The 22,523-nt window shown below is 35.2% G+C and overlaps 1 protein-coding gene across 2 annotated transcripts in view; it reads right to left on the reverse strand.

Moving 5' to 3' along the window:
* The window catches only part of LOC104606330 (villin-2), a 37,269-nt gene extending 20,653 nt beyond the window's left edge, over nucleotides 1–16,616 (reverse strand). Inside the window, exons 1-14 of one of the 2 annotated variants that reach the window (XM_010271470.3) lie at nucleotides 16,393–16,616; nucleotides 8,221–8,348; nucleotides 7,866–7,965; nucleotides 6,119–6,187; nucleotides 5,784–6,020; nucleotides 5,511–5,688; nucleotides 5,196–5,328; nucleotides 3,536–3,695; nucleotides 3,310–3,460; nucleotides 3,134–3,234; nucleotides 2,830–2,988; nucleotides 1,491–1,559; nucleotides 1,346–1,414; nucleotides 1,067–1,204 (exon numbers count right to left, since the gene is read on the reverse strand). In XM_010271470.3, the coding sequence (XP_010269772.1) occupies nucleotides 1,067–1,204; nucleotides 1,346–1,414; nucleotides 1,491–1,559; nucleotides 2,830–2,988; nucleotides 3,134–3,234; nucleotides 3,310–3,460; nucleotides 3,536–3,695; nucleotides 5,196–5,328; nucleotides 5,511–5,688; nucleotides 5,784–6,020; nucleotides 6,119–6,187; nucleotides 7,866–7,965; nucleotides 8,221–8,276 (1,620 nt within the window). In that variant the 5' untranslated portion in view covers nucleotides 8,277–8,348; nucleotides 16,393–16,616. Of the gene's footprint in view, nucleotides 1–1,066; nucleotides 1,205–1,345; nucleotides 1,415–1,490; nucleotides 1,560–2,829; nucleotides 2,989–3,133; nucleotides 3,235–3,309; nucleotides 3,461–3,535; nucleotides 3,696–5,195; nucleotides 5,329–5,510; nucleotides 5,689–5,783; nucleotides 6,021–6,118; nucleotides 6,188–7,865; nucleotides 7,966–8,220; nucleotides 8,349–16,268; nucleotides 16,373–16,392 lie in introns of those variants that run through there. The other variant, XM_088898079.1, reaches the window with a different exon arrangement.
* Between the last annotated feature and the right edge of the window lie 5,907 nt (nucleotides 16,617–22,523).

Genomic DNA, 22,523 nt, shown 5'->3' on the forward strand with positions numbered 1-22,523 from the left:
GTTGTATAGGTGAAACCTCATCACCCACTTAAATGAATTTGGTTAGTGTAGATTTTCTCTTTTGAAGAAATTTCCTTTTAGCTCATTATCAAAAAAAAAAAGTATAGGTTGAAGGATGGTGGTGATAACTGATAGCCCATTCATGGTTTTAAGAACACAAAAGTTTCAGGGATGCAAACCACAACCCTTACTTTTCTTGTGACTCGCTATTCAGGCAGTGATATGATGGTGGGGTTGTATTTGGTTTTCTGTGGCTACTTTCTTGTCCCTACTCTCCAGTGTAGTCTCTCATTAGGAAAAACTAATGGCTTGTCTTTCTGGCTAAAAGAATATTAGTTGCAAATACTTTTTTTATCACGCATCAATGGTAACATGTCATGCACAGGAATCTCCCAACCAGCCCAGGCTGTTTTTTTTTTTTCCGAACAGCCAAAGTTTTTCCCCCTCACTTTAATGGGCTATGCTTTCTATTCCGTTTCCTCATTTTTCTTAAATAAATTTTTTCCTTGCTTTCATCAAAAAAGAACTTTTATATCAATGAATATGACAATGAATTCACTTTTGCTATGACACAGTCGTAGCACAGGGCTAAAACAGAAAATCATGGCCTTAGATGTACTGCAGTAGCGAGTGGCCCCAGCAATAAGCAACTTCATCTAATTCAAGGTGGGGCCATGTCAATAAACCAAAGGCTTTGATTTAGTTGTTTCAGTGCAGGGCTACAACACTGTCGTAGCAAATGTGCTTTGTATGACAATTGGTACTTGGTAGGATAGGACAGTAAGTCATATGAAACAACTACATTAACTTGACCAAATTTTAGGTGAATATTCATATTTTTTTCTTTTTTTTTTATTTTTTGATCAGCAACTCAAAATTGATTCATTAGATTAAAAAAGCATCTGAATATTCATATTTCTTCAAATACAGATAGTTGTCACTGATGTCAAAAGATAAAACCCCAGTAAAATAGAGTAGCCTTTGGGTGTGTAATAGTCTTGGAAAAAAATAAGCAGAATCCAATTCATGATATCATAGTGAAAGCAATAGAACAATGGGCACATACCGCATCAACTTGCACTGCTTTATCATTATGCACAGATGTTCCACAAATACGGATGAGTGCAATACCATCGGCAGTATAAGTCTCATCCGTTAGATTTTTGTCTGCTATAAATTTCTTGTAACCAGAACTTACTCCACCCTGGATTATAAATAGTAATTTCCATTAGGTAAGTATTTAACCTATAGCAGTCCAATTTCAACTTTCAAGGTAAGGACCTTGGTTCAGTAATTTCATATCATTTACACACCAAGTCAGTCCGTAGACTCAAAATACTAGTACCTTGAGGACAACCATAGACTCAAAAATTGCAATGAATTGTGGAGGCTCTTTCCCTTGAAATATGCGGCCCTGCAAGAGGTTTAATTTTAACCACAAAACTTATGTCACCTACACAAACTTAATGACATATGGTAGAACACAGTACCTGGACAGGCCGTCCTTTCAATGAGTTGCACATTGTACTTGCCAATCGTGTAGCCATCATTTGGTCGTCCTGCAATGCAGTAATACAGTCACACACCAATAAATTCAAAATCTGTATATAACAAATGCTTAGTATAGAAAAATCAGGACTATATGCAGAGGACAAGTAAAACACAAACACAAGTATAATTTACAACTACCGAGAAAACCAGAAATCCAGCTTTTTTTTATCAATAACAGAGATTTCATTAAAAGATTAGGGAAAATAATACAAGGAGAGCTAAATTATCTCAAGCCCCCATAACTGTCACTAACACACAAGATACAATAACAATTACAACAGGGCTCAAAAAACCAAATTCCCAATCACCCCTTGCCTAGCTAAGCCATCTGCAAAAGAAAACCAGAAATCCAACTTATCAAAGAGACAAAAGAAAACCAGAGAAGCAGTACAAGTATTGTTGTGTAATAATAAGGTTATCAAAATAAAAGGTAAGGGAATATAAGTACATCCTGCAGCACACATTCATCAGTCAAGATGGGTACTCCATCTGTGGGTCCTTTATACAATATTCTAGATATTTGTTGTAAGATGGATTTGTATCCCTTTCAAGTTTTTTTGATTGATAAGTACGAGCTTTGTTAATTAGAAAAAGAATGTGTATAACCATACAAAAAGTTCCTCGCACATCAGAACCCCTGGTAGATCCAGCTACCAACCCCAAGTACATCTTTATCCATACATTGTAGTCACCTGGATCTCCATTGATTACCCCCCCCCCCCCCACACACACACACATAAACACATACATTTTGTTCTGTATCTCTTGGGAGAACAAGAAAACATTGTATCCTTGATACCTTGCAGTATTATTCTAGCAGCATCCTTCAGCTGCTAATCAATTCTTGTAAACTTGAACTTGGCAATGACAGTTATAGATTGGACATAGAACATGAATATATTCTGAATCAAGAATATATTCTCAACCACAAAGAAAATCCATTTTCTGATACTAGAAAACCAAGAACATGTTTCTGGTTTCAGTTTTTTGTAAAAATAATACAAAGAAGAGCAACCCAACAAAAAACATCTTTTCTATGTCTCATGTCTGAGAAAATATCATTTGCTTAAACCAGCTGTGAGGCCCAATTTTCTGAAAATCACAAGGAAAATGGTTCCTTTGGCAAACACCACCTAAATTTTCCATAATAACATGGTACAACTTTGTTTTAGATTGTTTAAACATGATACTTGGTGCAAAAATGAGAAGGCCTGAAAAAGAACTATCATATTACTCATATTTTTATAGCTTAAGCATGAACAGAACAAATTAAATTACCTGGATACTATCCTTCCCCAACCAGCAGGTCAAGTAGTAGTCTTCCCTCTTATCACCTGAGTGATAAGTATAAAGAACAATGTAGCAATCTCCACTATAAAATTTACCAATCTCCTCCTTGGGAATTGGCGTCTTGGCACTGCCATTTATGCGCCATACCTGAAAAACTAGTGGACTTCAGTCCTCCAATAAGATTTTATTGTTCACCAGTTTGTAAAAATCATAAAACCACTAGAAAATGCAGTTAGAAAACAATGGTGAAAATCTTTTTCTTTTGGTAGAAAAATAATGGTGATAGTCAGACCTCAATTTTTCCACCACTTTCAAGCAAAGGTGGGATATCTTCATTGACAGTAGCACCTTTTGCCATTCCCTTGACGTCAACACCTTGTTGCTTCAGCAAAGCTAACAGATAAAACAGTTTCAGATTAAAACTTATCCCAGGAAAACAAATTGACTTACAAATGAAGTGACTACTACCTGCTACTTTTCCTCTTCCATCATCAGCACCAGAAGTGCTTGCTCCAACTGGCCAAGACTCAAAATTGGACTTAAAAGAATGTGTCTCATACCCTTGAATAATCCGGGTTATGCGTGTTGACTTTGGTCTATTTTGGCTATTGATAAATTCCTAACAGGAAACAGTAAATAGATAAGGATTCCTGACTATTTAAGTACCATGAAGGAATGGGAATTAATACTCTACCTCAGCGGCTTGGCTGGCAGCTTTTCTCTCCTCCACTTGTGTTACACGGCCAACCCAAACAAATACTTCAGCACCACAATCCAGTAAATAGCATTGGTTGTTCTCCAACATGGCTTTAGATAGTGCACCATCCACCGGCTTCACCTGACCATCAGTAATGCTACACCAAGCAGAGATTTCATTTAGGACCATATGACTAAATACACACTACATGAAGAGATTGCACAAATAAATGAATAAATATAGACATTTCATGGAACATCAATATGCTGCTCAAAACTAAAGGTATTTCTTCGTAAATCAGAAACTTCATTTTGCAATATAGCAAGGATATATTATATAAACATGAGATGACAAAACTTGAGAGAGAGAGAGGGAGAGGGACAGGAGAGTGTAAAAGGATAAGAACTACAACTCATAAGAATGTTAAAAATTTTAAGGAAATAAAGCATGTAACTTAAGTTTTGGAAGAAATAGGTTCTGTATAATTAGACAATGATCTCAATGACATATATCTTCAACAAAAAAGCAATCATGATACTGGATTTAATGGAGTTTATAATAATCAATAGATTCTTTAATGCACATTTAAGCCAGAAATCATGAGATTGAAAACAGACAGTTGATACCAGCTGGTTTATACAACATGAAGACCTATGAAGAATAAAGATCTGTCATTTTAAGACATGATGCAGAAGCCTGGGATGCTTAAAGAGCTCATTAAGTATTAACATTCAAGAGGTCAGCTGGCCAGGGCATACTGATAACCACTGGAGGCACACATCTCATTCCTACAAATTTTACTGGGAGTTAAAGGAATAAATTAAGACATTCTTTATTGATCACTTTCTTTTTTGTATACAGAAAATTGAAGTGACTAAGTTATAATTCAATTTCTTTAGAAATATACAAGAACTCTACTAGAAAAAGAGAAATATACAAGGAATTATCAAAAAAAAAGAGAAATATACAAGGAGTATAGGACATGAAATCCAAACAAAAGGAAGTAAGGAATGGTCAACCCAGACAAACCAACCTAAAGCACCCCAAATGTGCATTACCAACTCTGACCACAGAAGTCCCACGCCTAGATCTTACAAGATAATAATTCGATTTACTAGATAATAAGATATCAACTACAATATCCTAGGTCACTATCTACCCAAAAGTGTGTAGATTTGGACCTCAGATGAAGATTGAGATGGACTACAACATCAATGGATATTGGAAAGTGGGGAAAAAGGATCCTAATTAATTGGAGTTTGGAGATATCTGTTCTTTAGGAAACTAGTTGGAATCCACAGACTGTGGTACATTCTCCAACAAGACTCATATAGGCGAACAAGATATCAACATATTCAGAAGGATGGAACTAGCAACTCTTGTCAGAAGAAAATGCAAAAGAATGCTCATCAGCCTCAAGCAGTTCCTACAACTAAATCAGGAGTCCGTGCAACAGTATGACCAAGGGCATGACTTTGACAGGGTGTAATGACATAACATGATTGTGTACCCAATCCCAACATTTGGATAACACTTTGTTGAGTTGAGTATAAGATGAAGAAAAACATACTTATCATAATAATGTCAAGGATGTCATAATAAATGATATCAAAGTCCCCTTTACTTTTCACAGATAATAGAATTACACATAAAATACCTATATAATTTTCCAGGAGTAGTCTCCAGAATAACATCCTCTTCTGTTGCAGCTTTTCTCCCAATTGGAGCAAAACCACCAAAGAGGACCCAGAATTCACCTGAATCTGACTCAGCTACAAGTTTTCCATCATCTATCACAACAAGCACCATTTACAATTTTATAAAGAATTAGCACATGACCGCATGTGGAGTGCAGATATAGGTAGAAAAATGTAAACACAGTGAATGTTCAGAAAATACTCCTTTAGATAAAATTAAAAACAAAAAAAAACAGAGAGAGGACCGTCAAGATTATAATTATAGAAGTCATTACCAACAATTGAGACTTCACACTTCCCTTCATGGTACTTTTCCTTGAAATACTGAATTACTTCCAAAGCCTTGGCTCTTTCTTGAATATTAGAGTTTGCACCATTAAACTGATAAATCTTATTCTCAGTATCCAGGATAAAAACATCGTCATGATTTAGTGATGAGCGAGCAAAGGGAACCTGCATGATGTGAAATAGAATATCATATTCTTTTCATCTAACCAGAGTTCCAAACCAAAAGGATATCTCTGGTTCAAGTTAAGAAAAACCAATACCTGCTTCAATTTGACAACTCGTTTTCCTCTGCAAACATAGAGTCGTGTTTCAAATTTTTCTTCTTCGGGTTTCTTGAACCCAGAAGCAATACCTCCCTCCAATGGAATAATGCATGGTTTAAAGTATGATAAAAACTTGTCTGACTCATGCCCTTGCAATTCCCTATGCTGAACTGCACGTCCTCCAAGGACTGCATCAAGCTCAACTGCCTTGATTGCTGCAGTTCCAGCTTCATCCTATTACAATTTCCATAAATTACAGTATGAAATAAGACCACAGTTTGAAGGTAATTATCAACTGCACAGTGCAAAAAAATATAATACCAATAACAAACCTGACTAGTGTCTTTTCCAATCCAAAAATGTATGTCATATAGATAAGATCCCCCCTTTCCAGAAGTGGTCTGTAGAAAAATTTGCTAGATATGAGTTCACAAAGAACCTAAAAGGGAGACTGTGTCCCCCAGAACATCAAAATTTCAGAAATTATGTACATGTTGCATGTGTATCTAAAGAAAATACAGTGCTTCAAACATCAAGGGTACACTATAATCTAGAATTCACCTCAACCTTAGAAACAGCACCAATGGTTGAGGATGTTTTGGCCTGGATATCAATCAAAGGAAAGGACCAACACAACAGTTTACAGTTCTTACCATCAGTCATTACCTTCTAGTTTCTCTTGGATAGATCAAGTTGGACTTTTTTCTTATTATTCCAAATCTAACATCCCAAGTTTGTTGTTTTTTCATTTCTTTTTCTAGTGGATTTATTTTCTTTTTATTTTTTTTTCTTTTTGCATAGATCAAATTAACTAAAAGTTGTTTACTTTCTTCTAAACTGTTGGATTACCATAAATCTAATATCAATTATATACATGATTCTTTATATGATTGTTTTCTTCTAAATTGGTCATTTGAACAATTAGAGAACTTTGCATTTTGAAACATGAAATGTAAAATGTTTTATAATTGTTAGTTGATTATTACTTTATTTAATGCTTAAAGCTAGAACTTATTGCTTATGAACTTCTATTTTATGGATATTTTTACCTTCTATCATTCTAACTTGATATAGTATATGTTATTTTATCATTTATAAATTTTAAGCGATTTTTCTTAAATTTTGAGGCTTACACCTCACCTTTTTGGGCCATTACGCCTCCACTATGCCTTCAACCTTTTTAAAAACTTGCTATCAGCCACTAATTTAACCAACCTAGGCATCTATCTCAAATTCTCAACAAGATGTTCTGATGTAGAACCAGCTCAGTTCTGGTCCTTAGAGAATGCTGAATGGTCTCTTGGATCAGAATTTTATGGCTGTTGATGGCTGTAATGGCTTCTTGAAGGAATAAGAGAGAAAATAGGGAGAGAAAGAAGAGAGAAAATACCTGGAATCACTCACAGGGTGCCTAGAATCACTGTAAGGCATGGGAATCACTCACCATAGTTAGCATAAGCTGAAGAAACTCAATATATTTCATTGCCTTTGTGTAAAACGTCCATACATATTTATAGACTCTAAACTCATAATAATCCTAGTAGTCAAACTGTTAGACTCATAATAGTCCTACAAGTCAAATTGTTAGACTCAATAATCCTAGTAGGACTCAAACTAAGCTGTCATATCCTACTTCAATTCAAAGAAGACTCAATAACTCTATTCCTAGTATCCTACTTATGCAATGACTCTGAAATTTTAAATATAAACAAACTATACCTAGACAAATTAAACCCTATCAATGGACCCCACAGAAAATTGCAAAATGACAAAAAGACCCCTACTGTCCAAAAATACAGAAATGCATAAAGTTTCATAAAATTCCAATTTTGACTCTTCAGCTCCTGCATCATGTTCACTCCAAAAGCGAAGTCCCTATCCTCCCTAATGCGATGATGGGGGGAGGAGTAAAGATATAGATCTAAATCTAAAAGATAAATAAATAATAAAAGATAAAAGAAAAAGAAAGAAAGAACATGTGATCGAAGGTACCTAAGTATATGTAAATATTAATAACAAGGGCAAGGTGAAAGTCAAGGTTTACATTAAAAAGAAAAACAACAGGCAATTTGAAAATACCTGCAAAACAATGTATGAATCCCCCATATAGAATTTACCATGTTCAGATTTTGGCAAGGGAACTGGCTGAAAGTTCTCAATCCGCCAAATTTCAGTCCCACTGCACATTGTTAAGTAGAAAAGCCAAGATAGTTGTACTAATTCTTAAAAAGAAAAAAAAAAAAAAAAACAATCCTGTGTTCTATCTTGCAAAAGTCCACATGCGATTGAAAGAACCCCAGAAATTTTCACCATTTATAAGAAAAGAGAGCTCGAGGAAGAAAGTTATTCATTAGATCATATTTTTATTGTTTCTAGTTGATAGTGGAAACATGAAAATATCAACCAAGAAATGCATTGTTTGTAAAAAGGATACACTCTCTGGCCCACTCCCTGGAATGCGGGATCCACAACTTTTGTAGAGTTTGCCATTGTGTAACAACTTTATCTATTCCTCCTATGCAAATTGCAGAAGAAGTCCTTCAAATTCCGAGATTCTGATGTCTACAATTTCAACAACCCAAACACAAAACATATATGAGTTACTGCAGAAGAAAATAAAAAGAAAATATTGAGATAAATATATGAATTACTGCAAAAAACAGTCCTAAGATGTCCTTGCTTCAAGGTGTAAGATATGCCAAACAAATGGGGTCACACCAAGTTGAGATAGGAGACTCTAAATTGTTAATTGACTGGTTACAATCAAGCAAGTTGGGAGCCTGGGTTTATAGACATCCCACAAGGGAGATTGGTGCTTGCTTCAAATGGACAAGAAGATCAGCTAATGTTTTAGCTGATATGTTAGGCAAACAAGGGACTGTGAGGGAGAGTTTGTTCTGGGCAGTTTTGTTTTAAAGATTACTTGGGGCTCAACACCCTATTTTTAGGGGTTGACAGTTGTATTTTAATATTAATGAAGTTACTGTTTCCAATCAAGAAAAAACAGTCCCAAGATTCCAAGATGGAGAACAACATCCTGTAAGTGTCAATGCCAAATCAAATACTACTACTAGGGCTTTAGTCATAATCTCTTAGAATCAATCTTGATTCTTTTCATGAATTACATTAAGATAAGTATACAAATAAAAAGCACAAATAGCAAACAAAATATGAATAAAGTGCCCAAATCTTCTACAGATAGTAGACTAGATTACCTAGCCTGGATGCCATCATAGATAAGGGATGTGATGCTTTATGATCAGCATCTCACTCTCTTGATGAGTTGTATTAAATCCATTACAAATTAAAGGAGGGACAAAATTATATGGGACAAAATCATAGGGCTTTAGTCATAATCTCTTAGAATCAATCTTGATTCTTTTCATGAATTACATTAAGATAAGTATACAAATAAAAAGCACAAATAGCAAACAAAATATGAATAAAGTGCCCAAATCTTCTACAGATAGTAGACTAGATTACCTAGCCTGGATGCCATCATAGATAAGGGATGTGATGCTTTATGATCAGCATCTCACTCTCTTGATGAGTTGTATTAAATCCATTACAAATTAGAGGGACAAAATCATATGGAACCTTTCTAGTTGTGTATTAATACCTACAATATAAGCATACTAGTACAAGGTTCAGAACTAAACATAGCAATCAAGTTCTTGAACAATGATAATAGGAACTAAATAGGGAACCACTCCTTGATGTAGGGCATGTGAATCCCTAACCAGTATGCTTAAGGGGCCACAAGCATCACAATGGAAATATAGAAAAGACCATAGTTTTCAAGGCGCCAAGGCGAGGCTAGGAAACAGGGGGGCGCCTAGTCGCCTAGGCAATGGATTTTTTTCAAGTAAAAGCATGTATCCTTGGGTAGTTCCCTAGGTTCCATAATCATATTTAAATATCCATAATTTTCATAAGAAAAGTATAAACTTCATGTTAAAGTATAGAAAATCAACATATTCCAATATATTCATGAGAAGAAGAAGAAGAAAGAAAAGAAAATTCAAAAAATATAGGGGCTGAACCTCTATTTCTGTTTTAGGAAAAGAAGAAAACAAAAGGTGGAAGAAGAAAATAATAACAACAACAACAACAAATTAGTATATAAAAACACAAAATTAGTAAAGAAAAAGAAGAAAATGTGTTGATTGGACAACATTTTATGTTCTTTCTTACTTATTGATTCAGGTTTTGAAGTCTTTGAGGGTTTAATACAGCATTTAGAAATGTTTGTGTTGATTAAACCCTAACAAATAAGAAAATAACAAAAAGAAATTAGTACAAACGCACAAAATGAGTATTTTAGTTTAAAGATGTCTATTTTATAATTATAACCTCAAAAAATTAGGAATATAAAAGTTTGTTATAACACGCTATAGAAAACTGCTTGGCGATTAGGTGAGGCAAGACTCCAAGGGCGCCTTGTTGCCTAGGCGTCACCTTGACAACTATGGAAAAAACCCTCAGCAACCTAGTTTCCAGTATAGTCGAGGCATTCTTAGTTGTCAACTAGAACTAGTTAACCAACTAGATACGTAAGGAGTCTAACGCTCACTAGACAACTAGCAGGGTAATGCACACCAATTGGTCATGTTGAGTTCAATATCTCATATACAATATAGTCAACTCCACTGAGCAATGTAGCAAAGAATATTCAAAATCATGAATTTTCATATAACAAGAATCTGAACAAATAAGTAATGCAACTAGTCAATAGCATAGTGAATCCAAGAAAAAGACTATTCTAACACATCAAATCAATACAATAAGCAAAGTATTGCACATTGAATCTGAGCAAGGATGTATTGCAGCAAGAAGTCAAGCAAATAAGTAATGTAAAACATACTAATATAGTCATTTTATGATATAGTGTATTATAGAGAAGAGTTACAACACATATATAACATATATATAATACAACATGTAAACCTGCCTTCCCCTTTTCCTTGCAAAACAAGGCACTGAACATATATGCAAAAAAAAAAAAAAAAAGATTGTGATATAAAGTAGGGGTGGTCATGGGCTGGGCCAGGCTTAGCACCTGTTATAAGGGATCTAGTCTGTGGGCCTGGTTCCAGCCTATACTCTATGCTTCGTTTTATAATTTAATCAAAGAACAGACTTGAAATTTATAACATTTGGACAACAACTATGTGCAAAAAGTTGAACATATGCTTATTTTGAAAACATTTTCCTGTGCTTTGTACTTCTTTAAATGTCTCAATTGAGTGATTAAATATTTGGACAACTGCCATTTGTAAACACTGACATTGTATAATACTATTAAAATATTCTGGTTGACCAGTACTTAGCATGCATTGCAGACTGGGCCTGCGCACAAAACCTAGGCCCAAGCCCAGAAATTTACAAGCCATGCCAGGTAGAAATGATCACCCAAACAAAGGCCCCTTGGTAAATACCTTTTTTCCTTAGGTGTTGCTTAGGCGCATGCCTAGGTAACACCTGGATGACTATTGACCAAGTCATCAAGCAAATGCATCAGAGGCTAAAAGAATAGACACCACGGCACTACCTAGCTGTCTGTACCAGATAGTAATCATCTTCTCATTTAAATTCATTTCAGACAACCTCAATTGCTTTCTCTCTGATTTGTACTAAGAAAACCTTCAAAGTTGGTACTTTTCCATAACAAACCATTCATCCTATGCCTGAGAAAATTGGAAGCTTCATTAAACCAGCACCCAGTTTAAGCTCACAAGAGAACAAATTAATATACCACTCACAAAATAGATTTCATTGCACAATCCATCATAGGTTGTAAGGGTCTTCGGTGAAACAAAAACTAAATTTCTCAACATGGTTATATCTTAAGGACTTCAGGTAAGGTGATGGTCTAAGTAGATGGACCCCAAAAACCACCACTTCCACATTCATATCCATTCTTGCATCCTTTTGATTTCATGGCTTCACATGACTATTTTAAATACGCTTAACCACCCTTAATCATATACACACTTGCTAGTTCCAGAATACATCCATCGATATAGGTAATCGAAACAAAATACCAATGACCCCATTTCTATGAAAAGAGGTGATTGTTCTATGGATGCCCTGCATTTTGGCATATTCTAGCCTGGCTTAAGCTCTGTCATTACTTAAGCACCATAAAATCTAAAGTTTCCAGACTACCAAAAGTCTTTTTATATCAGTAACTGTCAATTTCATTAAATGAAAAAAAATGAAAATGAACAATACTACTCTCCAAAACTCTTGGAAGTGTATGACCATATATAACAACCAGCCATCCTCTGGTAAGGTCACTCTTTAAATTTAATGCACAGTTACAGGTTTTCACCCAGCCCCATCTGTCCCCATTCCAGCTCAATAAGATTGACACCTATCTTTGTCAAGTTATTCACTAGACCATCTGCAAAAATAGTCATTTTGTAGCTTGCTTTCATCCACAAATTCCACATTCAATTTCCTGGACTGAAGTAATCTTCCATTATACCAGGAAAGTAGATGCACAATATTTCCACAATCTAAACAAACCAATCAGGTTTTCCCCTGGTCGACTTCGTGCATAACTTGCCAATTTATAGATTGTGCATTAGATTGTGAATGGTGAAGTTTAATTCTTTATGTCTCAGAAAATACAAAATAATCATTTAGAAGTCCAAAAGTGATATGTGATAGTACGGAAATCTTCAAGATCTACCCCCACGAAGTTAAAAGCCTCTAGCCATCTATGTTGTTGGAATATGGGAAAGACATGGTATCAGATATGTTGCTGGAATATGGCAAGGACGTGATATCAGATATATTATCCTGTACTGGCACCTTCATACCTAAATTATCTGTCATAACTCTCATGCAAAATCTAGCCACTATATTCATCTTCAGAAACACCTTGGAAATGCCTCAATCAGTAGTTCTTGCAAACTCACTGCTCTTTCTTATTTAAAAAAAAAAAAAAAAAACAAAAAACAAAAAACAAAAACTGATAACATCACCATACTGCAAATTGGACCCCTTCACAAGATATGCTCAAAAAATATCCTATCATGAGAACACCAGTATTGTCAATGCAGTGAGGAGATAGACTAGTCAATTTGACCTCTCTAGTCAGTGCCTAGGTGATGTAGTGAATGAAAAATACATATTCTAGATTCATGATATTTGTAAAATCTCATAAATAGATCATTATAGATTACAAGCATGCACAAATAATGATACTGAATATTTAGTTTACAATCTTTGTTTTGTAAACTTAAATTAGGCTGAATAGGCTAGAAAGGAGCATTACAGCCTTTGTTTTCTGAAGAAAGAGGGCACACTTGACTATTCAATGTGCCCCTTGCTTGTGGCAACACTATAACAGTACACCACTGATAGGAAGAAAACTTAAAATAACTCCCCAGTGCCTTCTTTTATTTTTAGGGTAAATGTCTTAAGAACTCCACCCCCCAGGTTTTCTAATAATACCTTAAATTTCCCTGAACTTTGACCTGACCAAAAAATTCCCTGACCCTTGGGAGTAAATGGACTTTTAAACTTCTTCAATAACTTTTAGGTAGGTGGAGAGTTTAAATGACCATTATGCCCATATTAACCTTTTCAGACAGTCCAGCCAATGATGCTCAAACACTAGTATTTTACCCTGTTGGGCATTTACCTCCCCTGACAATACCTTAAACCCAGGGGAAGTTTTAAGGCATTTACCCTTATTATTATTTATTATTAGAAAACAGAAACCAGAAGTAACAAAACTGTCAGACGCCCAACACCCAACTTCCCTCTTTCTCCATCTGTCTACCATTTATATCCCACCTTTGATCTCTCTCCTCTCAAAAAGCTATTGATTCCATCTGATTTCTCCTTCTGTCCTGTCGATGGCCAAGCTCTCTCTGCTCTCAAAAAACTATTAATATAATTTACCATTTCTCAAAAAAAAATAAAAATATTGCAGCATTTTCTCTTATCAATGTTTCTTCTGCAAACAGATGTGTCCATGTTTACGAATTTACGAGACTAAGAAGGGAAATTTCTCTGTGAATTGGGTGATATTGCTCTGGCTTCTGACACCCTTGAGGTGTAATTCACAGTTTTCCATTCCTCTTTTCAATCCACTCCTCCCACCCCCCCCCCGACATATCTGAGCTGTCTCCTATTAAAATAAAACAATGGGTTCATTAGTTTTATAGATTAAAAAAAAGTATTTTGTGTTTAATTGGAGAGAGTGTCATTAGTGGTGCCATTAGCGGACCCCTCAGACTTTACCACATATGGTGAGGATAAGGCTTTGATGATTGCTGTCATTTTTTTATTTTGAATTTCATTTAAATTTTAAGGAGATTTCAGGAGATGATGAACAATCATCATCACTTGTTTCAACGAAGTGATATGGGCTGTGACAAAGCTGTCAAAGCATATACCAGAGGGACGTTCTACTTACATCTCCTTCAGATGCTAGACACAGTATCAGCAATTTAACATGTTGAAAGCCATGATATCAGCAATTTCTCTTAGGTTACTAATGTAATATTAACAGAAAGGGTCTATAAGTCCATCTACTCCCAAAAGTCAGGGGGTTTTTGGTCAGGCCAAAGTTCAGGGGACATTTAAGGTATTGTCACAAAACCCAGGGGAGGTTTAAGGCATTTACCCTTTATTTAATGCCTTTTTTCTATTTTATGTACCATCAGCCAATCATGCTCCATAAATGTTCAACAGCATGAATATAACAAAATACAAACATATTCTGCATTAACTCAAATAATTAGAGATGGAAACAAACAAATAAAGTTATAAAATAACTTAGCAGTTGACTAGGTTGACTACTCATTAATCAACTAGTCAACCTAGTCAATGCTTAGTCAACCTAGGAGACCACATAATGAGTCACAGAGTGGTTAGTGATGCAGGTGGTCTGAGAATCATGAGTATCTAGTCAGACTCAACTAGCCAATGCTTTGATAACACTAGAGGTTACATACTCTGATACTCAAAATCATTGATCAAGTATTTTGCATGACCAACCCACTGAATTACAAACTTAACTTCCTCCAAAGAGTGCACATTTCGTAGTCTACTTGAACATAATAAAGCTCTAGCACTAAACCCGGATGCTACCATTTGGGGCTACAAAGACCTCATCAAAAAAGTAAAGTGGTTAACTGGTAATATGAGAGTTGAGGTAAAATGGGTAAGCAGGTCTGCTAATACTATGGCTGATTCTTTGGCCAAACAGGGGGTTTCCAGGGACGATCTTTTCTGCGCTACTGTGTAAGTTGTTATAGTATATTGGAAAGCTGTACTTAACTAGCCTGGAGAGGTTGCATCTCGTGCCTCTCCTTGGGGACATTGTACTATTTTCCGTTGCTGATTAATAACTTTCTTTCAATTATCAAAATAATAATAATAATAAAGCTCTAGCATGTTTTTAACATTGTGGGTATAACAGTTTCAAAATAGAGTGAGGAATATAACAAGAAACACACACACACACACACCCTAAAGAAAAGACTGTTCATAGAAGCAGTAGCCTTTTGTTACAGAAAAATGATCACCCACTTGGACACATATTTTTCTCAAATGCAAATATACTTGAAAGCAGGACATGCATTAGTAGTTTAATATAAAAATATCACTCAATTCTTGTATTAAACATGCCAATCTGGATAAACAAAAAGAAAGTATGTTTTCTTACTAATCAAAAGAAAAAAGTAAATAAATCAATGTGTTCCACGATTGCCTCCCTTCAACTTCAAAGTTGTAGTGACTTATCAACTTCATATACTTTGCATGCACATTAAATGATGCAGTTTCTCTCCTTCCATTGTTTCAACCAGGTGATGAGTCTGGAGATCCATTTTTATCCTTATTCTCATTTACTGATAACTTTTCCCGAAATATACAAATGTTCCAGGTTCAGCTTTGGAGAAATGAACCGATCAAGAAGATCCCAACTGATTGAGAGCTAAAAACTATAATCTACATTCTGAACTATTTGTGCTGATTCCCCAGGGTGAAATTGCTATTCCAAAGTGGTCTGCCAGATTATAGGCAATCCTAGAGATACCAGGGATCTACATATTTAACCATAATCTTCTAAGAAAGCGAAAGAATGCATCCAGTCCACTTGTAATCCTCTGAAAGAAATTCTCGGAAAGTCTATCACTTTGTCCAAATGACAACTCACAATTAAAATCCCCTCGATTGCACAAACAACACATCAGAGCATGCCATACAGTGAATTAATAGATCTCCAACACAGGAACCCACACAATCGACAATAAGAACACAAGGAAACCTCCAATCTTTCAACAAAAAGAAATAATAGAATGATCAAGCAAAAGAACAGTAAGGAAAAGACAAGCAATCAAAGACAGTATGCTCTAGAGTTTGAAGATCTCCTGAAAACGAAGTTGACACATGCAGAAGCTCAGATCAACAAGATTCACATACAATTGCAGCAGATACCAAAAAAAACGGCAAACCTACAAGCAATCAGAAGCAGGTCCAGAGGCCAAGAAGATCTACGAAATTCAGTGATCTCAGCACCAATCAGATCACAAATACGAGAACAATTTACAATGAATCATCATCAGATACGAATAGAACATACCTTAGATCTCTATCACTCCTTCCTTTTCCCTCTATCTTTCACTTTGCAGAGAGCAGAACGTGGGAGGAAGGGATGCGAAATGGGAAGCGATGCAGAGCTGGCAAAAGAGAGGATACTTAAAAAAGCGAATAATTGCTCCCTCTCTCTCTCTCTCTCTCTCTCTAAACTCTTTCTCTCTCCCTCTTCTCTCTCCTCCTTTTGGGTTTCTGGGGGTTTTAGAGGCTTTTTCTTTTTTTCATTTCTTAATTCTATTAGAATAAGAAAAGGATAGAAGCAAAACAAGCCAATAAGAAAAAATAAAAAAGAAGAAAAGGAAATTTTGGATGGCAAAGTCGGAAAAGGAAAATTAAGGAAAAGAAGGAACCAGTCAGTCACGGTGGCACCGGCCATGGCTGGAAACTGTGAAAAAGAATGAAAAGATGGCTTTTTTATTTTTTTTTTCTCTCTCTATCTCTCTGTGTTTTATTTTTAATAACTATAATTATTTTTAATTAATTTCCTTGATCTTCGCTGTCTCTGGTCTCTGCCGTATGTCTTAATTCCGAAGATTTATACGTTCCCGTATGTCTGTATTCTAGCGGTTATAAGTGTAAGAACTCAGCATTACCGAGCTCCGACCCCTTTGTCAGGTGCCTATTATCTCGGTCTCGGTTCAGGTGTGTCCACCCGGTGGCTCAGTAGAATTCAACTTGGCTGCCCACCTATACGCGCCCCACTACACATTCTAACTGTGCATTGGGAACATCTCCCATGGTTGGGACGAGCTGTGGGACTTTTGTGGGGTGCACTCTGTGCAGAGCCAATCCAAACTCGATTAGGTAGTAGCATAATCATTAAATGTTTCAAATCTACTTGCGTGTGAGTAGGATAGCCTCTAGTATCTTCTTCTTCCATTTTTCATCTTTGGATTAGAATCTAGAACTGAGCTTTACAAATAGAGATTAGAATTGTGGGGCTGGAAATGGATCCGATCGAATTGGATATAAGGAGGATCCAATATGATTTTTTATATATTTTGGTTCAAATTAATTCTTATTCATCATATTCATATCGCATTCGTGTAAATGACTGCTTTAAGAACCCGTTTGGAAAGGATTCAGCTTTCATATTCATATCGCATTCGTATTGAATTTGGATAAATGACTGCTTTAAGAGCCCAGCTTTGATTGAGCTGCTTTCGTCGCTTTGAAGAAACTATTAAGTACCCGTTTGAAAGGGCTTTTGAGGCACAACTTCTAGACCTTTGGCATTCTAAGCTAGGCTGCACCGTATGGAAATCTCTGAAGTTATATTGGATGAAAATTCGGAAAGCCAACATGAGTGAGTAAATAGGTAGATTTTACCCAAAATTAAATGGAGCTGATTTTGGATTAGCGGACCCTACCCAATTTGTTACCAGATAGGGTAACCATGCTTGGAACTAAATTCACCTTGAAAATAACCCAAAAATACTTTAAGGATGTGAAGATATGAAACGAAAGCACTATTTTATAAAGGCCATTGTCTCACTTATGGTCCGTTTGGTTGCTAAGAAATGATGAGATGAGATGGGATGGGATGAGAAGGGAATTTTTGTTTCTCAACCTTGTCACATGTGTTTGGTTGCTAAGACCAATTTGTTCAAGGGAGAAGAAATGAAAGTTATTGGAAGACATTTTCTAGAAGAGGTAGACGTCAGTGGAAGAACGACAGTGGAAGAACAATGCCAAATCTGGAAGAGGCAGACATCGGAAGCCGTTTTCTAGCAATGAAAACTGTTGGATGCCGGAAGCCGAAAGCCATTTTCTGGAAGAAGCAAACGCCGGTGGAAGAACGACACTAGATCTGGGAGAGGCAAATGCCGGAAGTCGTTTTCTGGCAATGAAAACTGTTGGATGCCAGAAGCCGAAAGCCATTTTCTGGCAATGAAAACTAGAGATGGTGCTAGTGAGTAAACCGCCAGACAGTGTTTGAGAAGAAGACTACACTCAGTTGCCTCCTCGATGAAAATTTCTCACTCAACTTCCTTTCCCAGTGGGGTCACACCTATTTGGTGAGACCCCACAATCCCAAAAATTGAGACGTGTATTCTTGTCACATCTCACCCTTTCGCCCAAAACAAACTTGGGAAAATATGAATCTTTAAAGAATATTCCTATTTTTCCATCCCAGTGATTTGAACATTTTTCTTCAATTTAAGTGATTTGAACATTTTTCTTCAATTTAATATTTATATATAACAAGTAATGTAAAAGATAATATTTAAAATTTAAATTATAATGATAATTTTTTAATATTATTATTACAAATCAAGTTTTTTAAAAAACAAGAGTCTTTTTTTCTTCGCAAGTGGGGGAGGGGGGGTTAAAGAAAGAATAGGTTCCATGGATGGACCTTATAATTGACCCTAGAACCACCAAGGCCAAAACTAACCCTACTAAGGTAGGTTCTAGTTCCAAAAACCTAGAACTGAGCCCTATAGAGTATATTCCAAGTTTTTCCTTGGAACCTAACCAATTCAACCCATGCTCACCCTTCACTAACATGGGTGTTCCAAATGTGCCAAAATTAGTTATTCTAAGTACTTATTAAGAACATGAGTTCTCAACCAAAGAAGTACATTAATGCAACTCAACCCAAACATAGAAGCCATTGAGCAACTCTTTTAGGTTGAATGGAAAGCATATCTTGTTCATGGCTTTTCAAGACTTTCACCAAACAAAGCTTCTAGGCTTTCTATATGGGGCCTACCTTGTGCATGCTCAAGTCCAAGCTTAGCCTAATCATCAGGCCTAGACCTTGAGCTCGACCCTGACCCTTATATAAAATTCGAAGCCTGTGCCCAAGCGTAAAGCCCAGTCTAAATAGGAATAAGCAAATTTTATTATACATTATTATCATATATTTTTTATCATATTAGTAATAATAATACATTAGTAAATCGTAATATATCTTTTATTATATACAATATCATAAGGTTGGGCTTATTTACAAAATTCCAAGACTTACTCAAACCTGATACTTACAACCTAAGCCCGTCTCCATAGGCCTAAATTCTATGCTTGAGCCTAAACTTGCAACCAAGCTTGTCAAACTACCCGACCCTTGAACAGGTCTAAATGGAAAGTCACTCTCTTAGCTCAATAAAAGTGTATTTGGACTTTTTCACGAGACATAGCTTCTGGGCTTTCTATATGAGGCTCATTTTGAAAAGCTAGTAGTCATTGCATAAAAACCCTCCCAAATAGGCTCTAAGTAAAAAGTAGGGTCATTTACTAAAACACCCCTTTAGTTTCACGGATCTACTAAAACCTACCATATAGTTTACATTTTACTAAAAACACCCACATAGTTTGCAACCAATTTACTTAATAGTCATTTATTGAGAATCCTTTATATTCCAATCTAAAAATGGTAACATGACCATGTAAAACAAAGTGGAAAATGTTTAAGGGCATGAGCCCTTGCTTTTTTATTTCGAAAGCACCCCTAAAACTTCATACTGACCTTCTAGAAAGAAACAAGGGTTGACTTTCAGACCAATCAAAAAATGCTTGTCTTCAATAGAACTAAGAAGAGAAAACAATGACATTCAGTGTTCTACTATTCTTCATCAACTGTGGCATGTCTTCCTTCTTCAAATAGACAACAAATTTTATTTGAAGGGATATTAAGGTCAAAACTGTCATTTCCCGCTTCCATCTAATGGAAAGTTGATTAATTAAATTGGTTGTAAACTATAAAGGGTGTTTTAGTAAAACGAAAGGGTAAACTTTAGTAAATCCATGAAATTACAAGGGCTGTTTTAGTAAATGATCCTAAGAAGTACAATATTAAAACCAACTCTACTAATAAAAAGGCCGTAAATTTTAAGTATAAAGCATCAACTTTTAAATTAAACCAAATTGAATTGGATAGGAATAAATTCATATTCCATCCAAATTACAAACAGTAGATGAAATTCAAATCCAAATTGCAAACAGATAAAATTCAAATCACCCTTAACCAGATTGAATTTGAGGTTAAGTTTCAGTAAACGAATACCATTTACAGCCCTGTAGAATGGAACATGGATTAGAACTAATTAGACTCTAGGGCTGTGTTTGATTGCAGTGCAATTTTATTTGCACTAGTACAAATGCATAGGAGTGCAAGTGTAAAAAAAATGCAAATTCTTGTTTAATTTTATTTTGAATTTTACTTTATTCTGCTTCATGTTTTAATTTACTTCATTTTTTTATACTGTAATCAAACAAAATAAATTAATATTTGAAACAAAAATATGTCGGAATTTACACTTAAATCATATGTACTGCCATGATGCAAACTTATTTGCATTGCAATAAAACACAGCCTAGCTCCGCTACAACCAAAAAACTTACCAACTGAATCACCATTAATTTTGGGCACATTTCTGTCCCATCTATGAATTGTGTTTGGATCCCATAATGTTAAAAAGGGTGCCTTGGCAAGGAGGGCTTGTGCCCTGGAAAAGAGGGCAACCTCATTCAACTGCACTCTTTTCCAGCACAAAAATTATGTGGAGCATTAATTAAGGATGACAATTTCTATGATATATACCGGAAAGGTACTTGAAAAGCTTTAATAAATAATAACCAATCACAAACCCATGTGAACTTGAATGAATACCGGTTGATTGGTTATGAATTTGATGATACGGATTATTCCTAAGACCAATCTCATTCATCAAGAATTCTTAGTACATGGGTCCTGGCCAAAGATAGGTGATAAAAAATTAAAAAGTCAGGAAGATTAACCCTAATGAACACTATCAAAAAACAACCAAATTTTGCTAAGCCATGCGCTGTCATGTTGCCCAAGTAGTATGTAGTACCCCCAAAAAAGTAGTGGTGAGTTTCTTCATCAGCACCTTACAATTGGCGATACAAATTCATATAGTTGGTAGCAGATTCGGGCTCATATACCTTATAGTGGTTCAGAGCTTTCCACCAATAAGAGCAGAATAGTAGTTTGCGATTTACTTTCCAAAATGATAGCCAAAATCCCAATTAATTCTAACAAAAAAAAATCATTACTTCTTTGAAGGCCATGGCCTTCACTTGACGTGCACTACAAATTGGGATGTTCTTTCATCAGATAAGTTTCTGAGAATTATTCCAAGAACCTCAGATACTCCATTAATCTATCCCACCAGTTGCCTCAGAGACTGGTCGTCCTATGATTAGGGGTGTTCATATTAAATGTCAAATCGATCAAACAATTCCGATCCAATTCAAGTTGGTCAGTTTTTTAAAACTATCGGTCGGTTTCGATTTATATAAAAAACTGAACTGAATCGATCCTATGTGTTTAACCGTTTAAGTAATTATTAATTAGTCTCTACCCTATATGTTAAATGTTGATATATTTTATTTGTGTTTGTTTGAACTTTGAAAAAAAAAATTGGTTATTTATGATAAAAACTAAAAACGTAAAATCAATACAAATATAATACAATAATACAATATTTAATTCAATTTTGTATAAATTTAAATATATATTGACAAAAATCAGTTTTGCATAAAAAACTAATCAATTTAAATATACATTTTGATTTTGTATAAAAACTAAAAACTAAAAAGAAATAAACTTAAATATAAATAGATATTTAGAAATAGGTATTTTAGTTTAAAATATATATAAAAACTGACTAAACAGATAAACCGACCCTTCATGTTTAGATCGGTTTTGCTTCAGGATCGGTCGGTTTCGGTTTAGTCAATAAATAAACCAACTAAGTCAGGTCGGTTGAAGAAAATGACTCAAACTGACCTATGAACACCCCTACCCATGATTAGTATTTGACATCTCTACTAGGTGGTCACAGTAGCCAGTAGTAAGCTCCCTAACTCAGTGATTTTAAAAAAACAGCGTATAAGGATTGAAAGGCTTTCCTTCAAATATGGCTCAGTTTCTAGCTTTCCAAATGTGATATAGGGGTGCAAATTAATGAATTGGATATAAAGTAGATATAAATTTGATTCATTTATATTTAGATGTAAATTGAATCTCATCAGATTTATATCGAATTTGGATTGCATGCATTCGGGTATTGAACAGCATATTAAAGATTTTCACCTAATAAATTCATATTAAAGATTTTCACCTAATAAATTCAATATCTAATTTGG

The sequence above is a fragment of the Nelumbo nucifera genome, chromosome 2 (assembly GCF_055504915.1).
Source record: "Nelumbo nucifera cultivar China Antique chromosome 2, China Antique-T2T, whole genome shotgun sequence".
Taxonomy (NCBI): domain Eukaryota; kingdom Viridiplantae; phylum Streptophyta; class Magnoliopsida; order Proteales; family Nelumbonaceae; genus Nelumbo; species Nelumbo nucifera.